Source organism: Xenopus tropicalis, chromosome 1 (assembly GCF_000004195.4).
Source record: "Xenopus tropicalis strain Nigerian chromosome 1, UCB_Xtro_10.0, whole genome shotgun sequence".
NCBI classification, from domain to species: Eukaryota; Metazoa; Chordata; class Amphibia; order Anura; family Pipidae; genus Xenopus; species Xenopus tropicalis.
In genome coordinates, this window is record NC_030677.2 from 182,250,372 (window position 1) to 182,266,027 (window position 15,656).

A 15,656-nucleotide genomic window follows, 5' to 3' on the forward strand; every position below is an offset into this window, starting at 1 on the left:
TATACATACCTTCTACTATACTAGACTTGGCAAGAAATCCCGAGGACGTTTTCAGAGCTCCATTGAAAACAACAAAACTTGCCCCCGTAACTAAACAAAAACAAATTTCTTAAATATTGATAAATAAGTCTGTGCTTTACACCTAAACCAAAGTAAAACAACAGGCCTGTGTTTTTGAAGATGATATATGAATCAGATATATCAGTGCATATAAGGAGTTAATCGTGGAACACACACACACACACACATGGTAAACAGCTATTCATCCTAAATATTAAACTTCACCTTCTCTGTCCTTTCCAGGAGCACTGTTTGCTTGCGTTTGGTAGATTCCATCGCTGTTCTGGACACACACCAGGTGAGAGTCTGCCTCCAGGCTAAAGCTAGCACCAATGCTTATGACATGCTCATTAGAAGCATGAATCACCTTAAGGATCTAAAAGTAAAAAGATAATTGCTGAAGTAAAACAATCACATGTATCAAAAGTTATTCATTATGTAATAACAAAGAATAGGGCACAGTAATGTCAGCCTGAGCTAAAGCAAGTTGTGTTCCACCGAAAATCTAATTCGCTGAGACTGATACGGATTGGCCCTGTGGTCCAATTACAAACATTTGTTAAGTACAATGCTAACAACTGCATAACACTTTATGAAAAATTAGCAACATTGATGTAAAGCGAGAGATATTGATTATTTCCCCTTGCAGTTTGATCACAGCATGGAAATGTTTCCATTGTTAACTTTATTTAAACAAACCTGACATATGAACTATCCATTCATTTGCCAATACCAGTATTTAGATCTTGATGATGAAATTTATTTTAGAAAAGAAAAAATCAACGCTACAAAGCTTTGTGCTGGTTATCAGCACATAACACTGGAACACTACGTTGTGTTACTTACTTCGTTATGTCTTCTTGAAGGGATCTTGATGCAAATTTTCCCCACTTGCATGTGTATTAGCAAACCATCAACATGTGGAATTGTGTACTGGTAATTTCTAAGGTCCTGTAAAATACAAAAGGGTGAATGTATATAACATTTTCCATTTTAAGAGGAGAATATTGTGCTTTTGTACCACCAATATTACACAAGTTTAAACAACATGAACCTAAAATGAAGAAAGGGCTATATAAATACTAGAGATTCAACGTAAGAGAAATATGTATATAATACTTAGAGAAGTAGAGGCATAAGATCTCTTCTTCAGAAATCCTATAGCCAGAAAGATCCAACAACTGGCCATTCTATAACCCACAGCATACTGTTTAATAAGTAATTACTCATTTTTGACAGATTAACTTTTCCCCCTTATAAAGGCAGTGACTAGTATTTTATTCCTTTGATTATAGGAATGCTGCCTTACATAGAAAGCCTCACAATACAAGCCCTACGGGTAATAGATGTATATATAAATTATATCCAGGCTTATACAGGTATGGGATCCCTTATCCGGAAACCCATTATCCAGAAAGTTCCGAATTACTGAAAGACCATCTCCCATAGACTCCTTTATAAGCAAATAATTCTAATTTTTGAAAATGATTTCCTTTTTCTCTGTAATAATATAACAGTCCCTTGTACTTGATCCCAACTAAGATATAATTAATCCTTATTGGAGGCAAAACAATCTTATTGGGTTTATTTAATGTTTATATGATTTTTAGCAGAGTTAAGATATGGAGCTCCAAATTACGGAAAGATCCCTTATCCGGAAAACCCCAGGTCCCGAGCATTCTGGATAACAGGTCCCATACCTGTATTTAAAAAGCAGGAAACATTTAAATAAAAGGAAAAGCACATACAGTTAGTAAATTGATTATTGTATGTCCTATTTCTCCAAATAATGGCTTTCGATGTCTTCTGCTCATCAGTGGACAGGGGTACGCTTTTCAAAAACAAAACATGTATTTTAGCAAATTTTAAAAACATGTATTATTTACTGTTGTTGTTAACAAAACAGAATCTAAATCTGTAATAAACATCTATAGCAAAGGCATATACTAAAATATGTTTATAAGTAAACTGGGTAATGCCTGCAGATAGTCTCTCAGAGGGAGATTCAGGTTACATGGCATAATCATTTTATTAATGATAATAAAAGACTGTAGAGTACATAGACTATAAGGTTAGTGGAATTTGAGTAATTCACTACTGGTATTCTTCTCTTGAATAGCCTCCCCTCCCAAAACTTCCTGCCCCATTATCCCCTAAATTGCATCTAATTTGGTACCACTGCCTTTGGTTAGTTTAATAAAGTGGATTATTTATTTCTTTTTTTAGGTTTAACCATTTTTTACTGGAATATATATAATGTTTTTTTGTTGTTATTTTTTAAAAAAAAACAAAAAAAAAAAAACCATCAGTGGTGCCATTGTTCTATCAACTTGGTCCCAAATGTAACCAATTTTATTCATTAAGCATGAAAAGACTAAATGAAGATAAAACTCACCACCAGATTCAGCTCCCAGTCTAAGCATAAGGCGAATAGGAAAAACTTTTGCCCAAGGCACCTCCATTTTCTGGATAATAACCCCACACAAAAATGGACAGTTGGGTAAAGGAAGGCCAGTTAGATCCTGAAAAGTAGGGGCAAAAAATAGGAATCCACCATGATCCTTGTTACTGAGAAAGCTTTCAGTAAATGTAATATTTTCCAGATTGCCTACATATCTTCCTGTTAAAAAATATACAAATGAAATTAGATGGCATAAGTTGAGTCAATGTTCCTTTTAAATTCATTTTGGTCACTAGATCTTGTATAAATCGCTTGTATTTTGTAGGTATTATCATAAATACAGAATATTTTGTCATATCATAAAATGTAGAAACAAAAGCTGGAAACGGATTTAGAATATACTAATACTGCTTCACTAAAAGGATGTATGTTGGCTTGTTTTTGCACATCTACCATATAGAAGGGCGGTCACCTTATAGCAAAAAAATAAAGCATGACATATAACAAAGAGAGATTTGTAGTACTAGGATCTACTGGGCTCTTCTGGTAAAGGATTTTACCAGCATCAAAGCAAGAAAATGTCAAGATAGTAAGCATTTCATATACTTCATCCTGATCCAATGCAATTAACTCTTACATATGTGGAAGAGCTGAGGGGAAACACCCTTTTACAGCCAGAACCAGTAAAGGACCAGATACAACAAAAAGCAAAAAATATTTTGTTTTACATTGTAAAGGCAAATATACCCCAAGAATGAATACCTAACCCATAGTTTATGTTAAGTAAACTATTAAAGAATCTCGCCCAAACTGGAATATGTATATCAGTAAATATTGCACGTATAGTATATTTTTAGGAAAATGGTTTATTTAGATGAAGCAGGGTTTTACATATGAGCTGGTTTATGCAATATATTTTTATAGTGACATTGTTTGGAGGTATATTTTTCCTTTAAAGGAGACATATTGGATAAATGGGAAAAACCCTAATATGAAAGGCAATTATGAATAATATACGGTGCTGGTTTCACTTTGTGCTAAAAATTAATCCTATCCATAAAAATGGCCCATTTATTGGTGCTCCCTATAGATCTTATCACTTCTCTGACCATGTTTGAAATGAAGGGTGGGCGTGTCCTAACAGTCCCTGCCAGAAGCACAGTAGGAGGGGGAGAGCCAATTACAGCCCTGCAGTCACACAAGCACCAACAGGCTTCAGTTCCCTATCAGGTCAGCCTAGCTGCTGATTGGTTCCTATCCTACCGCGGCTCCCCAGCTCATCCAGGGAATTCAGCCAGCAGGAAGTGGAACAGATGGGCGGGATTAGTGAGGTTTTGGTGGAATTTCTCAATAAATCAGTCTGAAATACAACTTTTTTTAACCACAAACCTTCTATATTTAGAAGAGCATAATTCACTGGTACTTTCATAATTTTTTTAATCCTTTAAGTGTGCCTTTGGTGCATGAACTATTTCTTGGCAACATCTTTAATTCTATGGTCCTGTAAAGAGTAATTAATGATAAATTACTCCTGTTTTATCTTCCTGTGTAAGAACTAAACCCATTGTATTCTACATAATCTCTCAATGTCTTAAATGGTTGCCCCCATGACATGGCTTACTTTTATAAATTACAGTAGTGTTTTTGAAATACAATTTTTACTAGTAAGAGTAAGAGTATACAGTATTATGTTTAAATGCATACATAATGTAATATGGATTTATTTTTTAGTTTGAGTATGCATCAGAAATTTAAAGATTGACACACTCTAAAGGTGAAGTTATTGAAAATGGATGCAAACTGCATATACAGTTTTTGGGAAGCCTACTGCATTTTTTGGACCACTGTTCTTCCATTTTAAAAGTTTTTGTTATTATTACAGAAAGCAAGAACTCAAGATGTATTATGTACAGTTAAAGGAGAAGGAAACGTAAAAACTAAGTAAGCTTTATCAGAAAGGTCCATGTAAATACAGCCATAAGCACTCACAGAAACACTGCACTGAGTCCTCTGTCAAAAGATTTCTTGTGTCTGTTTTCCTCTGCCAGAGACACGCAGCTCTCTCCTCTCGCCTGCTCCCCCCTCCCTCAAGAATGCTAAGAACTCACGCCCCCCATTAGGAATGTGGATCTGAGCCAATCAGCAGGAAGCTGACTCAGTCTTACTAACTGAGCATGTACACTGGTCTTGCTCTTGGTGCAGGAGCAAGGCATTATGGGAACTTTCTTTACACAGCTTAGGGTTTTTTCTTTCTGTCTGGCTTCTGATCATCTTAAGGGCACTATTGAGAGAACTGAAGGTATGCCTGCAGCTTGAGATTAATTCTTGACTAAAGCTTACAATAGCTAAATATCAGACAGCATTGTAAATTATACATTTTTAGGTACTTACCGTATATACTCGAGTATAAGCCGAGTTTTTCAGCACGAAAAATGTGCTGAAAAACTCAGCCTCGGCTTATACTCGAGTGTACACCGCTTCCCATACTTCTCACAGTACCGCTCCGTCTTCTCTCTCGGCTGGCAGGTGTGACAGAGGACGCAGGGGGGGGGGGCCGAGTCAATTCACAGGGGGAGGGGGCGCATGAATGCAGCTAGCCGCTCAGCAAAGAGAAGACACAAGAAAGAATATGGAAAGAATCATACCTTAATAGTTTTCATAGAATCATCCGAGAACTGAACTCCACTTAACTGAATCATCCGAGAACTGAACTCCACTTAACTGAATCATCCGTGAACTGAACGCCACTAACGCACGAATAATCCCAGTACCGCCAGGAAGCCTGTCTGTTATAGTGAACATAATCATCCCAGCGCACATTCGTTGCGCTCTGACTGTGCGCGAATCATCCCAGTACCGCTCTGACATTGCTGACATTCGCACACGGGAGAGGGGAGGGTGCGCGAATGTCAGAGCGGTACTGGGATGATTCGCGCACAGTCAGAGCGCAACGAATGTGCGCTGGGATGATTATGTTCACTATAACAGACAGGCTTCCTGGCGGTACTGGGATTATTCGTGCGTTAGTGGCGTTCAGTTCACGGATGATTCGTATGATTCAGTTAAGTGGAGTTCAGTTCTCGGATGATTCTACGAAAACTATTCACGTATGGTTCTTTCCATATTCTTTCTTGTGTCTTCTCTTTGCTGAGCGGCTAGCTGCATTCATGCGCCCCTCCCCCTGTGTCCTTCGTCACACCTGCCAGCCGAGAGAGAAGACACAGCAAGGAGCGGTATGTCAGCAGTGTCAGCCTGTGTTGCTATTAATTCTACCATAAGAATAAGAAGTCTGCTAACACTTCTAATTGCCACTTTATCCATTAAAGAATGCAGCCCTAAAAACATATCAATGTGTAGCACACTTCATCCCATGTCAGTTTGTAGTATTAGCCAACAGTGCTTAATATCACAAGTGGGATTGCACAGGCCGGAGATATGGGAAGTTTATACCGACCATTGTTGCATATCACTTTTAATTGAACTACTACTGGGAGCAGTATGGGGAGCTGAGAGAAAGGATGTAGAGACGGAAGGCAGACTGAAGGGAGGCCAAATTGGCATTCATTGTGTTATGGCATCAGTGGCTGTGCCCATAACATCCTTTGTAAGCATAAATGGTTTTATGATGCACACTTCATCCCATGGCACAACAGTCATTTGGATAATCAATTAACAACCTCAGCCATTAAGGGATTCCTGGAAACTGCAATTTACCACAGCACAACAATTTCAAGTTTGATCAATATATATTTATGTTCTCTCCCAGCAGTGCAGTGTAGTAAGACATTTATTTGTAAATGACATAATGAAAAAGGACAAACCTTTCCCACCCTAGGCTTATACTCGAGTCAATAAGTTTTTCCAGTTTTCTTAGGTAAAATTAGGTACCTCGGCTTATATTCGGATCGGCTTATACTCGAGTATATACGGTACATATAAATGTACAAGCTATGTCATGCTTCCCTGCTGTATAGGAAGAGTCAGGTGTCTAGCAACATACTTTTCTGTGTAACAATATTTTTTTTACAAATAAACAATAACCAAATACAAATGACTGAATAATTATAAAGTGCAGTGCCTTGTGATATAATTAAGGGTCATCCCATTAGGGTAACTCATAGGCAATGTTTAACCCTTGTGTACAATGGACCAGTCCACAACGTCCCAGGGTACGTGGCTGACCAAGGCTCCAAGACTTTTCTGAACTTTATAACTGCATTTATGAATGCTGTGAGCTGTTCCATGACCATTATTTCCCCTATTTTGGATCTAAATGGCATTCAAGATTGGGGTGTTGGACCCCACCAATGTCTACCATTCGTGTAACTGAACAAATTTTGAGAACCAATTGTATTTGATATGCACTATAGCTAGAACCTAGGGGGAATGTATCGAGCAATGCTATTTTATTAATTTATTATATATATATATATATATATATATATCTATATATCAATCTATATATATCTATATCTCTATATATATTAGAGAGAGAGAGTTATCTCCCATTCAGTTTTTTTTTGCTTTACGCTAAAATGGCAAGACAGCAGTTTGCCAACAAAGTAAATGGTGTAAACATTTTTAGAGTATTCTTGTAATAATGACAATAAAAGTACCTTTTTGAGCATCTTTGTAAATATCAATAAAAACTCTAAACATATCCTTTGGGAGAATGTCTTCATTTTCTAAACAAGCCAATAGAATTATGATTTCTGCCTGACCCAGGCCATGTAATCCATTTGTTGAGAAAAACCAGCATTTTTCAGAGGCATCTGGGGAACAAGAAACAGAATAGTAATTAGCATATATCCAATTCTTTCCCCAACAAATCTCCTCTGCATGAACTTCAATGCTAATTAGAACCTCTCTCTGTATATGTCCTGTTGGTTACAGTTACAGCAAATTCAGGATGCAACATGCAGCTAAGCGCTAACATATTTTGTTTTAACCAAACACTCAGAAAGAAAAAAATCTATTTATAATGAGTCCTGCCCTTCCCTTCATTGCTGCCAGTGTCTCAGGCTTATTAAGGCACATGTAATAAAAAAAAGTACAATAATTGCTCTGGTGTAGTAACCCATAGCAACCATAAGAAATTTGCTTTAAACAGGTGACAAGTAAATGGTTGATATAGTGTAGGTGTAGGTGACAAGACCTGTAGCAATTGTAGCAACTTTTATTGTGTAACTCCAATACAGTTCAATTGGAAGGGAGAATAAGATTAACAACCTTTCACATGTCCTAAGACTGCAGTAAATTATGCCAACATAGCAATTTTCCTTCACGTAACAAAACTAAGGAAAAGGCGTACTTTTTTATCAGACTGACTTGTTTCTAGTTTTATGTCTACAGAATAAATCATCACAGAATTCAAATACTTACAGGTTACTATCTTGACATTAAGAAGGAGGTTTGCATTAAGAATGAAGGTCACTAGGCTAAGCCCCTCTTCCAAAAGCAACAAGACCTCTTTATTAGTAGGACTGTTTTCTATGAGAGCATCTAAAACATAAGTAGCATCGTTCAAATAAAAAAAGGAGAAAAAAAACAACTGATTACAAACCAACCTATAAAACACAAGTGTACAGAATTCAATGGTATAAATCAATAATAAAGCACAATTACAAATAATGGAGAAGGCATTATATCAATTATCATTCAGGAGGCACATTTATGGAATAAATGCATGATTTTCTACCTTAAATCTAGTCTTTTTCAGCATAGATACAATAAGATTTTCAAAAAGTATCTGTTTTTAGGTGGTATCGACGTGTGCCGCTCATGAGAACACAACAATCTTTTTCCAGCGTAATAAATTTGTTTCCATGCTGGAAAGTAAATATTCAAGAGCAAAAATAATTGTCTGTACCATTAATCCACACATGCAATTTGATGGGTGTTAATACTTAGCGCTGCTACTGAACTATGCTAAATACTAACAACCACTGAAAAATAATGTGTTCCTCTGCACAATGCAGTCAAACACCCTTCAATTCTTAATAAATTTGCCCAATTTTTTTGCCACCGTACTAAATGGAAACTTATAGAAAAAAAGATTTGTCTTCTGTTTTTCTGTGCATGGAACTCACTAGCAAGGATCAGAATATTGGAAAATTTCCCTAAATCTGAAAAGTGACAACAAAACCCTGAAATTGAGGCATTTTTCAAGAGATAAATAATCTCATATTTAGGGGAAAATGTAATATTTTCTTATTTTGTTAAAATAATAATAATTTCTAGAATGGACTACTGTCCTCAATTCAGCTGAGCAGTGACAGTTTTTTTTATACACACAATATAGGACTACTGCCATGCAGGTATAAATTGTTCTGATAAAACAGACCTACCTCCACCCTCGCCAGAAGCCAGTAAGAGAGGCGGCAGCCTTTCCTCATCATCTGGTATTAGACTCACATCTCGGCTGACACATTTATCAAGCCCACACAGCATTGAATAGTCTGATGGAGAGCTGACTTTAAAGGCACTTAGGGCCTCTGGTAAGGATTTCTCCATACATGAGTCTACTGGAGAGGTCTCCAAACCTGTCTCTTTTTCGTGCTCATTTAGGTTATTGGGTATCTCATCAGTGGTCTAAAAAGTAAGGAATATTTTAATTTGTTAATGAACACAAATTGTAAACGTTTTGCACCTACAGATGGTAAAAAATGGCTGTCAATTTTAAGGCACAAAATATAGAGTAGGTGATACCTTTTACTGGCTAAGTAAATTCACTAAATTAGATTACAGAATGCAAGCTTTCGGGACTACTTAGGTCCCAGGAATATGGCACACCTGAAGCAGGGACCCAAGAAGTCCCCCAAAAGCTTGCATTCTATAATCTACTCAGCTAACCAATGAAAGGTCTCACCTACTCTATATGTTCTGGCTTTGATCTATGACCAACATGGTACAAGCAGGCAAGCAGGGATCTACTAAATTGGTGTTCACAATTTATTGAAATAGGCTAGGGCCTCATCCATCCTAGAGGCCTTTATTTGAACTGCACTACACGCCGCCTTTTAAACATCTTATTAACTATGATCTGCTTTGCCTCCACTTGTGGATGTATTCTTAGCTATAAATCCAGTTTGTAAGAGAGTGAATTTATAGTTAACTGCTAGGCACTTTATTTGTGGTTTTGTCTTGTTTATACCTGGGTATGAGAATAATAAAATTTGTTTTCAGGAAGATATATCTACAGAGAAAATGAGCTGGCAGTGATAGTTACAGATAGCAGCTGTACTCGGAGAGAGTCTAGGCTATAAAAAAAAAAAAAAAAAAAAGAAAGCTGTAGCCATGTGAACAAACCAGAGACTACACATTGCAGGCATTTACTAATGTTCGTATTTTTCTTTTCTTTCAGGATTTGTAGGAAAACGTAAAAACCACAAAAAAAAGTGGAAAAGTGGTTATTTTCATTCCACATTTTAATAAATGACAAGACATATTTGATTTTCATGGAAAGGAGTTTATTTGTCGTTTCAAAAAACTCTAAAATCACTAAAATCAGAATGTTGATAAATTTGCCCCGTCGTGAGTAATTGTGTTAAAGGAATACTGTCATGGGAAATTTTTTTAAAATACATCAGGTAATAGAGCTTCCCTAAAGAATCCTGCATTGAAATCCATTTTTCAAAAACACCGATTTTTTTTAATTGACATTTCACATGGGGCTAGCCATATTCTTCATTTCCCAGGGTGCCACAAGCAGGTGACCTGTTCTCTGATAAACTTCAGTCACACTTTACTGCTGAGCTGCAAGTTGGAGTGATATCACCCCCCCCCCTCCCAGCAGCCGATCAGCAGAACAATGGGAAGGGAGCAAGATAGCAGCTCCCAGCAGCCGATCAGCAGAACAATGGGAAGGGAGCAAGATAGCAGCTCCCAGTTGATATTAGAATAGCACTTAATAGTAAAAAAATTCAAGTCCGGCTTGGGACTCCTCCAGTTACATGGGAGTAGGAGAAACAATGGGTAATTTGAAAGCAGTTCTAATGTGTAGCGCTGGCTCCTTCTGAAAGCTCAGACTCAGGCACAATGCACTGAAATAGCTGCCTACACACCTATATTACAGATAAAAAAAATACATTTGTTGATTCAAGAATAAATTTAAATGGCAGAGTGAATTATTTGCTATGTAAACAGTGTAATTTATTAAGTATACCATAAAAATCTGCATGTGGCAATTAAATCTTCCATATTCTATTCTGAACTCTTACAAGTTGCCTACCAGGAAAGTCTTTAAGAAAGCAGGAAAAACAATATAGGCACAAGTTAGCAAAAGAAGACAAAGTATAAATAATAAAAGTACAGTTATGCTGTACTATGTCCCCCACAAACACCACCACATTAAACCGGTCATATACTGTGGTTCCTTCCAATCTTGTGGATAAGATTTTGACATTTTTGATACAATAATACACCATCACTCTTACTTTGACTTTTAATGGGACTTGCTTAGTTGCCCTTCAGGTTAGTTTGAAGTTCACACAAATCACCAATAGCACAAACTAAATGTATTACCATAAACCTTTGTTTAAAGTGTTAACATTTTTCACATCATAGAATCTTCTTTGCAGAGGAAACACCCTACCTGCAGGCATCAGAAGAAATGGCAGACTGATTAGGAATCCTCTGTGACTGTGTCTTGCAATGACCACAACGGCAATTCTGCTGGGAGTTACCATGTCCTTTTAAAAAATGTGTATCTTTAACTGTTTGCGTCCCTGGCAAACTAGGCTTACTCAAATCCACTTAAATATACATGGAAAAAGGTGGTAAATTGTTAGTGTAGGTACCTCCTGCGCCATTCAAGAAAATGCAGTTCACTTCTACTACAGCATTTGATTTTTTGTACAGATTTTATATTCACACAAATATGTTTGTAACCTGTAAATTCAGACTCAACTCTTGGGATGTACTTCTAATAGTTACTGAAATGCTGTAGAAGCTGTAGGTACCAAATAGATAAATATCTCTAATGCCAGAACCTGGTGTTGGCACCATAGGATATTGCCTTACCAGGAATGTGTGCCTATTAAGCCCTAAAGTAAACTTTGCTTATAGTCCTACCCTTGATTTATCCTTTAGACATACAGTAAGTCCCCGCTAAAAACTGTGTACAGAGAAGTGGGTGGGTCACAATTATAAAATTATATGTTTTTACACAGATTTTTTGTTTTTGTGCGCACCACAATTTGTTGTGTGAACTTGAACGCTGCTTAGAGGAAACGCTGCAGTTGGCAACCAGTTCTATTTACTCACCATGGGAGAATCTGGTAAGCTGCAAGCTTCTGGACTTAAGTCTTGTGAGGATCTCTTGACAAAAGATGAAAATTTGGTTGTGTCTGCAACTTCCCCATTAGGTAGAAGGCCATCAGCAAACCAGACTCTTTTCGGCTCTTTTTGACTCCCTGTGAAGAAAGGAGAGTTTATTTACACCCCATATACATCCACGGGACACCTAAAAAACCTTGGGATTGAATTATTGAATAATGTGAGTGTCAGCATAACTAAATAAATCAACAAAGCTAAATCCAGTGGAAATTCAAACTATAAAATGTAAATATTCTCTGTAGCTTCATGAGATAATCTTTTTAGGTTGGCACTGTCAGGTAGCTCTGCAGCAATGGGATCCCAAGTGGTAGATTATGAACATGGTCCCCTGTGCTTCCCACTCCCATGTATACTCTGTGCCATGCCAGCTGCTGGAATGGTGAAACTGCTTCCATTTCAGCCCTACACAACTAAACAAAAGGAGCACTTTTAATTGATCTGACAATGAAACAAATCTCCCACTATATGACGTTACAATCCAATAAAATGATTGATGGAAAACACCTAAAAGTAATATTCTCAGAAATATTGCCAATGCCACTCTCTAGTCCAGGAGGGTTATGGAATAGTAAGAATGTTAGTGTCAGTGGGAATAACAAGGTGTTTGGAATACTGGGGTAATTATTACAGCTTAAAAATTAATGATGTTTCTAAAGTGCCATAAGCAAACAAAGCGTTTTCTTTCTGACATATACCTGTTGCTTCTTCCCAAATATTAAGTGCCAGTACTGACTGCTTTTTTTTTTTAATTCAGGCAAGTTTATTGAGAAGATTTTACAGCAGTTTCAGCAGTATACATCACGTTTATGAGGCAGAGTTACACAATGTAGTAAGGTTTAAGTATATGACATGTTTTGCAGTAACAAAAGTTGCAACAGCATTTGAAAATACAGTGTAACCTTTTCTTTTGTATGCGTTTTCCTTTCCCTTTCCATTTCTGACCACTTCCCTCTGGATGTTGGCACAAATTACAGTTTACAACCATATTATCTTAAAATGCTTTAAGCTAATACCGCCTGTAGCTCTCTTAAGTAGATTTTTCTAGCCATATTCCCCATATTTTTTCGTGTTTTTTCGGAGCTCCTCTAGTTTTATATATTAGACTTTCCAATGTGCATAGGTGACTTCAGTGAGCCAATGTGAATATTTGGGGGGTGTTGAGTCCTTCCATTTCCTTGTTATTGCTTTTTTTGTTAAAAATAAACATTCTCTGGTGAATACACGAAGATGTTGTGTGAGTAGTTCTTTGAGTCCTATGCCTAGCAGACACACCTGGGGGGTTCTTGGGAGTTTCACCTCTAGGATCAGGTCCAGCTTATTCAAAACCTTGGTCCAATATTTACCCAGGACTGAGCATTCCCACACCATATGCATTAGTGTGGCGTTTTCTACGTGGCATCTAGGCCATTCAGATGTTGTATTTGAGAATATTTGATGCAGCTTAGCTGGAGTGTAATACGCTCTATGTACAAAATAAGTACTGACTGCTTTTGGCCTGAAAATGCACAATGCTTTATTTTCAAAACGAGGACCACTGTACTGGCACTTTCAGGTAATTTGCATTTAAGTCAATGGGAAGCAGTATGGGCAGTTTTAAGGGCTTATCTGTGCATTTATGTCTCACTAGTTGGTTGCCACTTTTTGTAGAAAAAAAAAAATACTGGCCTTCCTATACATTTTTATATTTATTTCCTTTATAGAATGCAGCAGATACAAATTATAATTATTATACACTAACAGTACCAAGGTATTTTCAACAAACAACACACCTGGAATTGCAAGTGTGCAAGAAAGCAGTATGGTGTGTTAAAAATTAGAAATTCATAGCTGGATGTGTCACCTGGCTGGATGGCTAAATCTCATATTGAGGAAGGACTGGACTGATGGAAAAGGGGGTAGGTTTGGTTATGTGTATGAGTTCAATTATCTGCTCTACCTTAGACTTTCCAGATAAGTGGTCCTTTTGTATTGTTCATGTTCAACCTTTTGCTCAAATAAATTCCTACCTAGATGGTCAGTTCAGAAGGACATAAAAATGTCTAAAGTCGTCGCCAATATGGCACATAATTACTTCCTGACTACAAAGCACCAATAGGAACATTTGTAGGTTTAGCCTCACACAAGAACTTGTGACAGCCCTCTGAAAACTGTTTAGTTAGAAACTTACTAAATATAATCAATGAAGATTATTGGTGCCATTTCAGAAATAATCAAGAATCCCAATAGCTATTAGCACGTGCATGCACCTTTTTATCGACATCACAAGGTTTTCATGAAATAATGATACCGAGAACTAATATTGGAACAATCAACAATACATAATAAAGTTTTAAATAAGTTTAAAAGGCATAACAAACTATTCTAGTCAGTATTGGAACTGAGTGAAAAGCCTGGACAAACAGACCCCAAAAGTATGCTTACAAGTATGCTTTACTACTAATGCAAACACAGAATAAAATGGGGTTAAGCCACAAGGTATACTAGATAAGAGCAAATCCAAGTATATAGTAATAGAAGAGGGTGCTTTGCTTGTGTTCCATTCTGCAAAACTGACACACATAAAAAGCAACAAGAGACAAAGCCTAAAGGTGGCCATACACGGGCCGACTATAGCTGCCGATATCGGTCCCTTGGACCGATTCGGCAGCTAATCGGCCCGTGTATGGGGAGAGCAGATCGGCCTGGCCGACCGATATCTGGCCTGAAATTGGCCAGATCTCGATCGGCCAGGTTAGAAAATCTGGTCGGATCGGGGACCGCATCGGCTCGTTGATGCGGTCCCCGATCCGACTGCCCCATTGCCGCCCACATAATCCGATCGTCTGGCCCCAGGGCCAAACGATCGGATTATTTTTTTTACCTAAATGGTCCCCGATATCGCCCACCCGTAGGTGGGGATATCGGGGGAAGATCCGCTCGCTTGGCGACATCGCCAAGCGAGCGGATCTGCTGGTGTATGGCCAGCTTAATGCATTGTGTGTCTTATAGGCTCAAGTATAAAGGCTAATATAAGGCAAAAACATGTTATACTTTGCCTCTCATTCGAGGGCCACTTTAAGGTACCAGAGGGCCCAGAGCAAGGATCTCATTGTGGGCCCCCAAAGCTACCCCAAGATATTTGTAAAAGGACTACCCTTGAGCAGGAGGACTGAAATCTATTAAGGAAGGAAATAAAGAAATAGCCTATTGTTAGTGAAGCAGAATTGAGATCCAGGTGTGCTGCCCTAGCCCAACAGTGTTTCAAGCAGATAATCCATAATCACAAATATTAGCATTTTATTGAAAAAAATTACTAGAAAACATTTGTTCTAATAGATGATTCAATAGTTATATTGTGTTCTTCTAAATAATTAAAATGAAAGGTCTGCCATTTCTAACGGATGCTTCATTCAAACGTTACTGTTGTAAGGTTTGATGGTGGGCCTCAGTCCTGGTGGGCTCTGGGCAATCGCCCCTTTTTGCCCATTTATTAAAACAGCCCTGTTAGATTAAATTTCACCAGTGAGAACTGCCGTTGCGCATTCACCTGCTTGGCAACTATAAATATCTAAGCAGGGAAAGGAAGCAACACAATCCAAATGGGAGTCTCATACACCTCTGTAGAGCTAAATGTATTATAAATTACTAACATTAAATACAAGGTATAATCTAATTATTACAGGTCTAAAAACAACAAATCTGAAAAAAAAAAATGATTGCCTAAATGAAATTGTATGGGAAATGGCATTATCATGTTATAATCCCAAGCCTTCTGGATAATGGGTTTCTACCTAATTACTGCACATACTTGTACAGTGTACAATAAATTAGCAAATTCTTTGAAATGCCAATTTTAAAAAAAGCCAAAGGAAGGCCAAAA

At 37.5% G+C, this 15,656-nt stretch overlaps 1 protein-coding gene across 5 annotated transcripts in view; it reads right to left on the minus strand.

Annotated features, from left to right (window-relative positions):
• The window catches only part of zfyve16 (zinc finger FYVE-type containing 16), a 35,313-nt gene that overhangs the window by 7,865 nt on the left and 11,792 nt on the right, over positions 1–15,656 (minus strand). For all 5 annotated transcript variants that reach the window (XM_031893578.1, XM_031893581.1, XM_012952790.3 and 2 more), the window contains 9 exons: positions 11,726–11,874; positions 8,809–9,052; positions 7,844–7,963; positions 7,078–7,233; positions 2,456–2,680; positions 1,809–1,891; positions 907–1,011; positions 286–436; positions 10–90 (listed from right to left, as the gene is read on the minus strand). In XM_031893578.1, the coding sequence (XP_031749438.1) occupies positions 10–90; positions 286–436; positions 907–1,011; positions 1,809–1,891; positions 2,456–2,680; positions 7,078–7,233; positions 7,844–7,963; positions 8,809–9,052; positions 11,726–11,874 (1,314 nt within the window). The remainder of the gene's footprint in view (positions 1–9; positions 91–285; positions 437–906; positions 1,012–1,808; positions 1,892–2,455; positions 2,681–7,077; positions 7,234–7,843; positions 7,964–8,808; positions 9,053–11,725; positions 11,875–15,656) is intronic.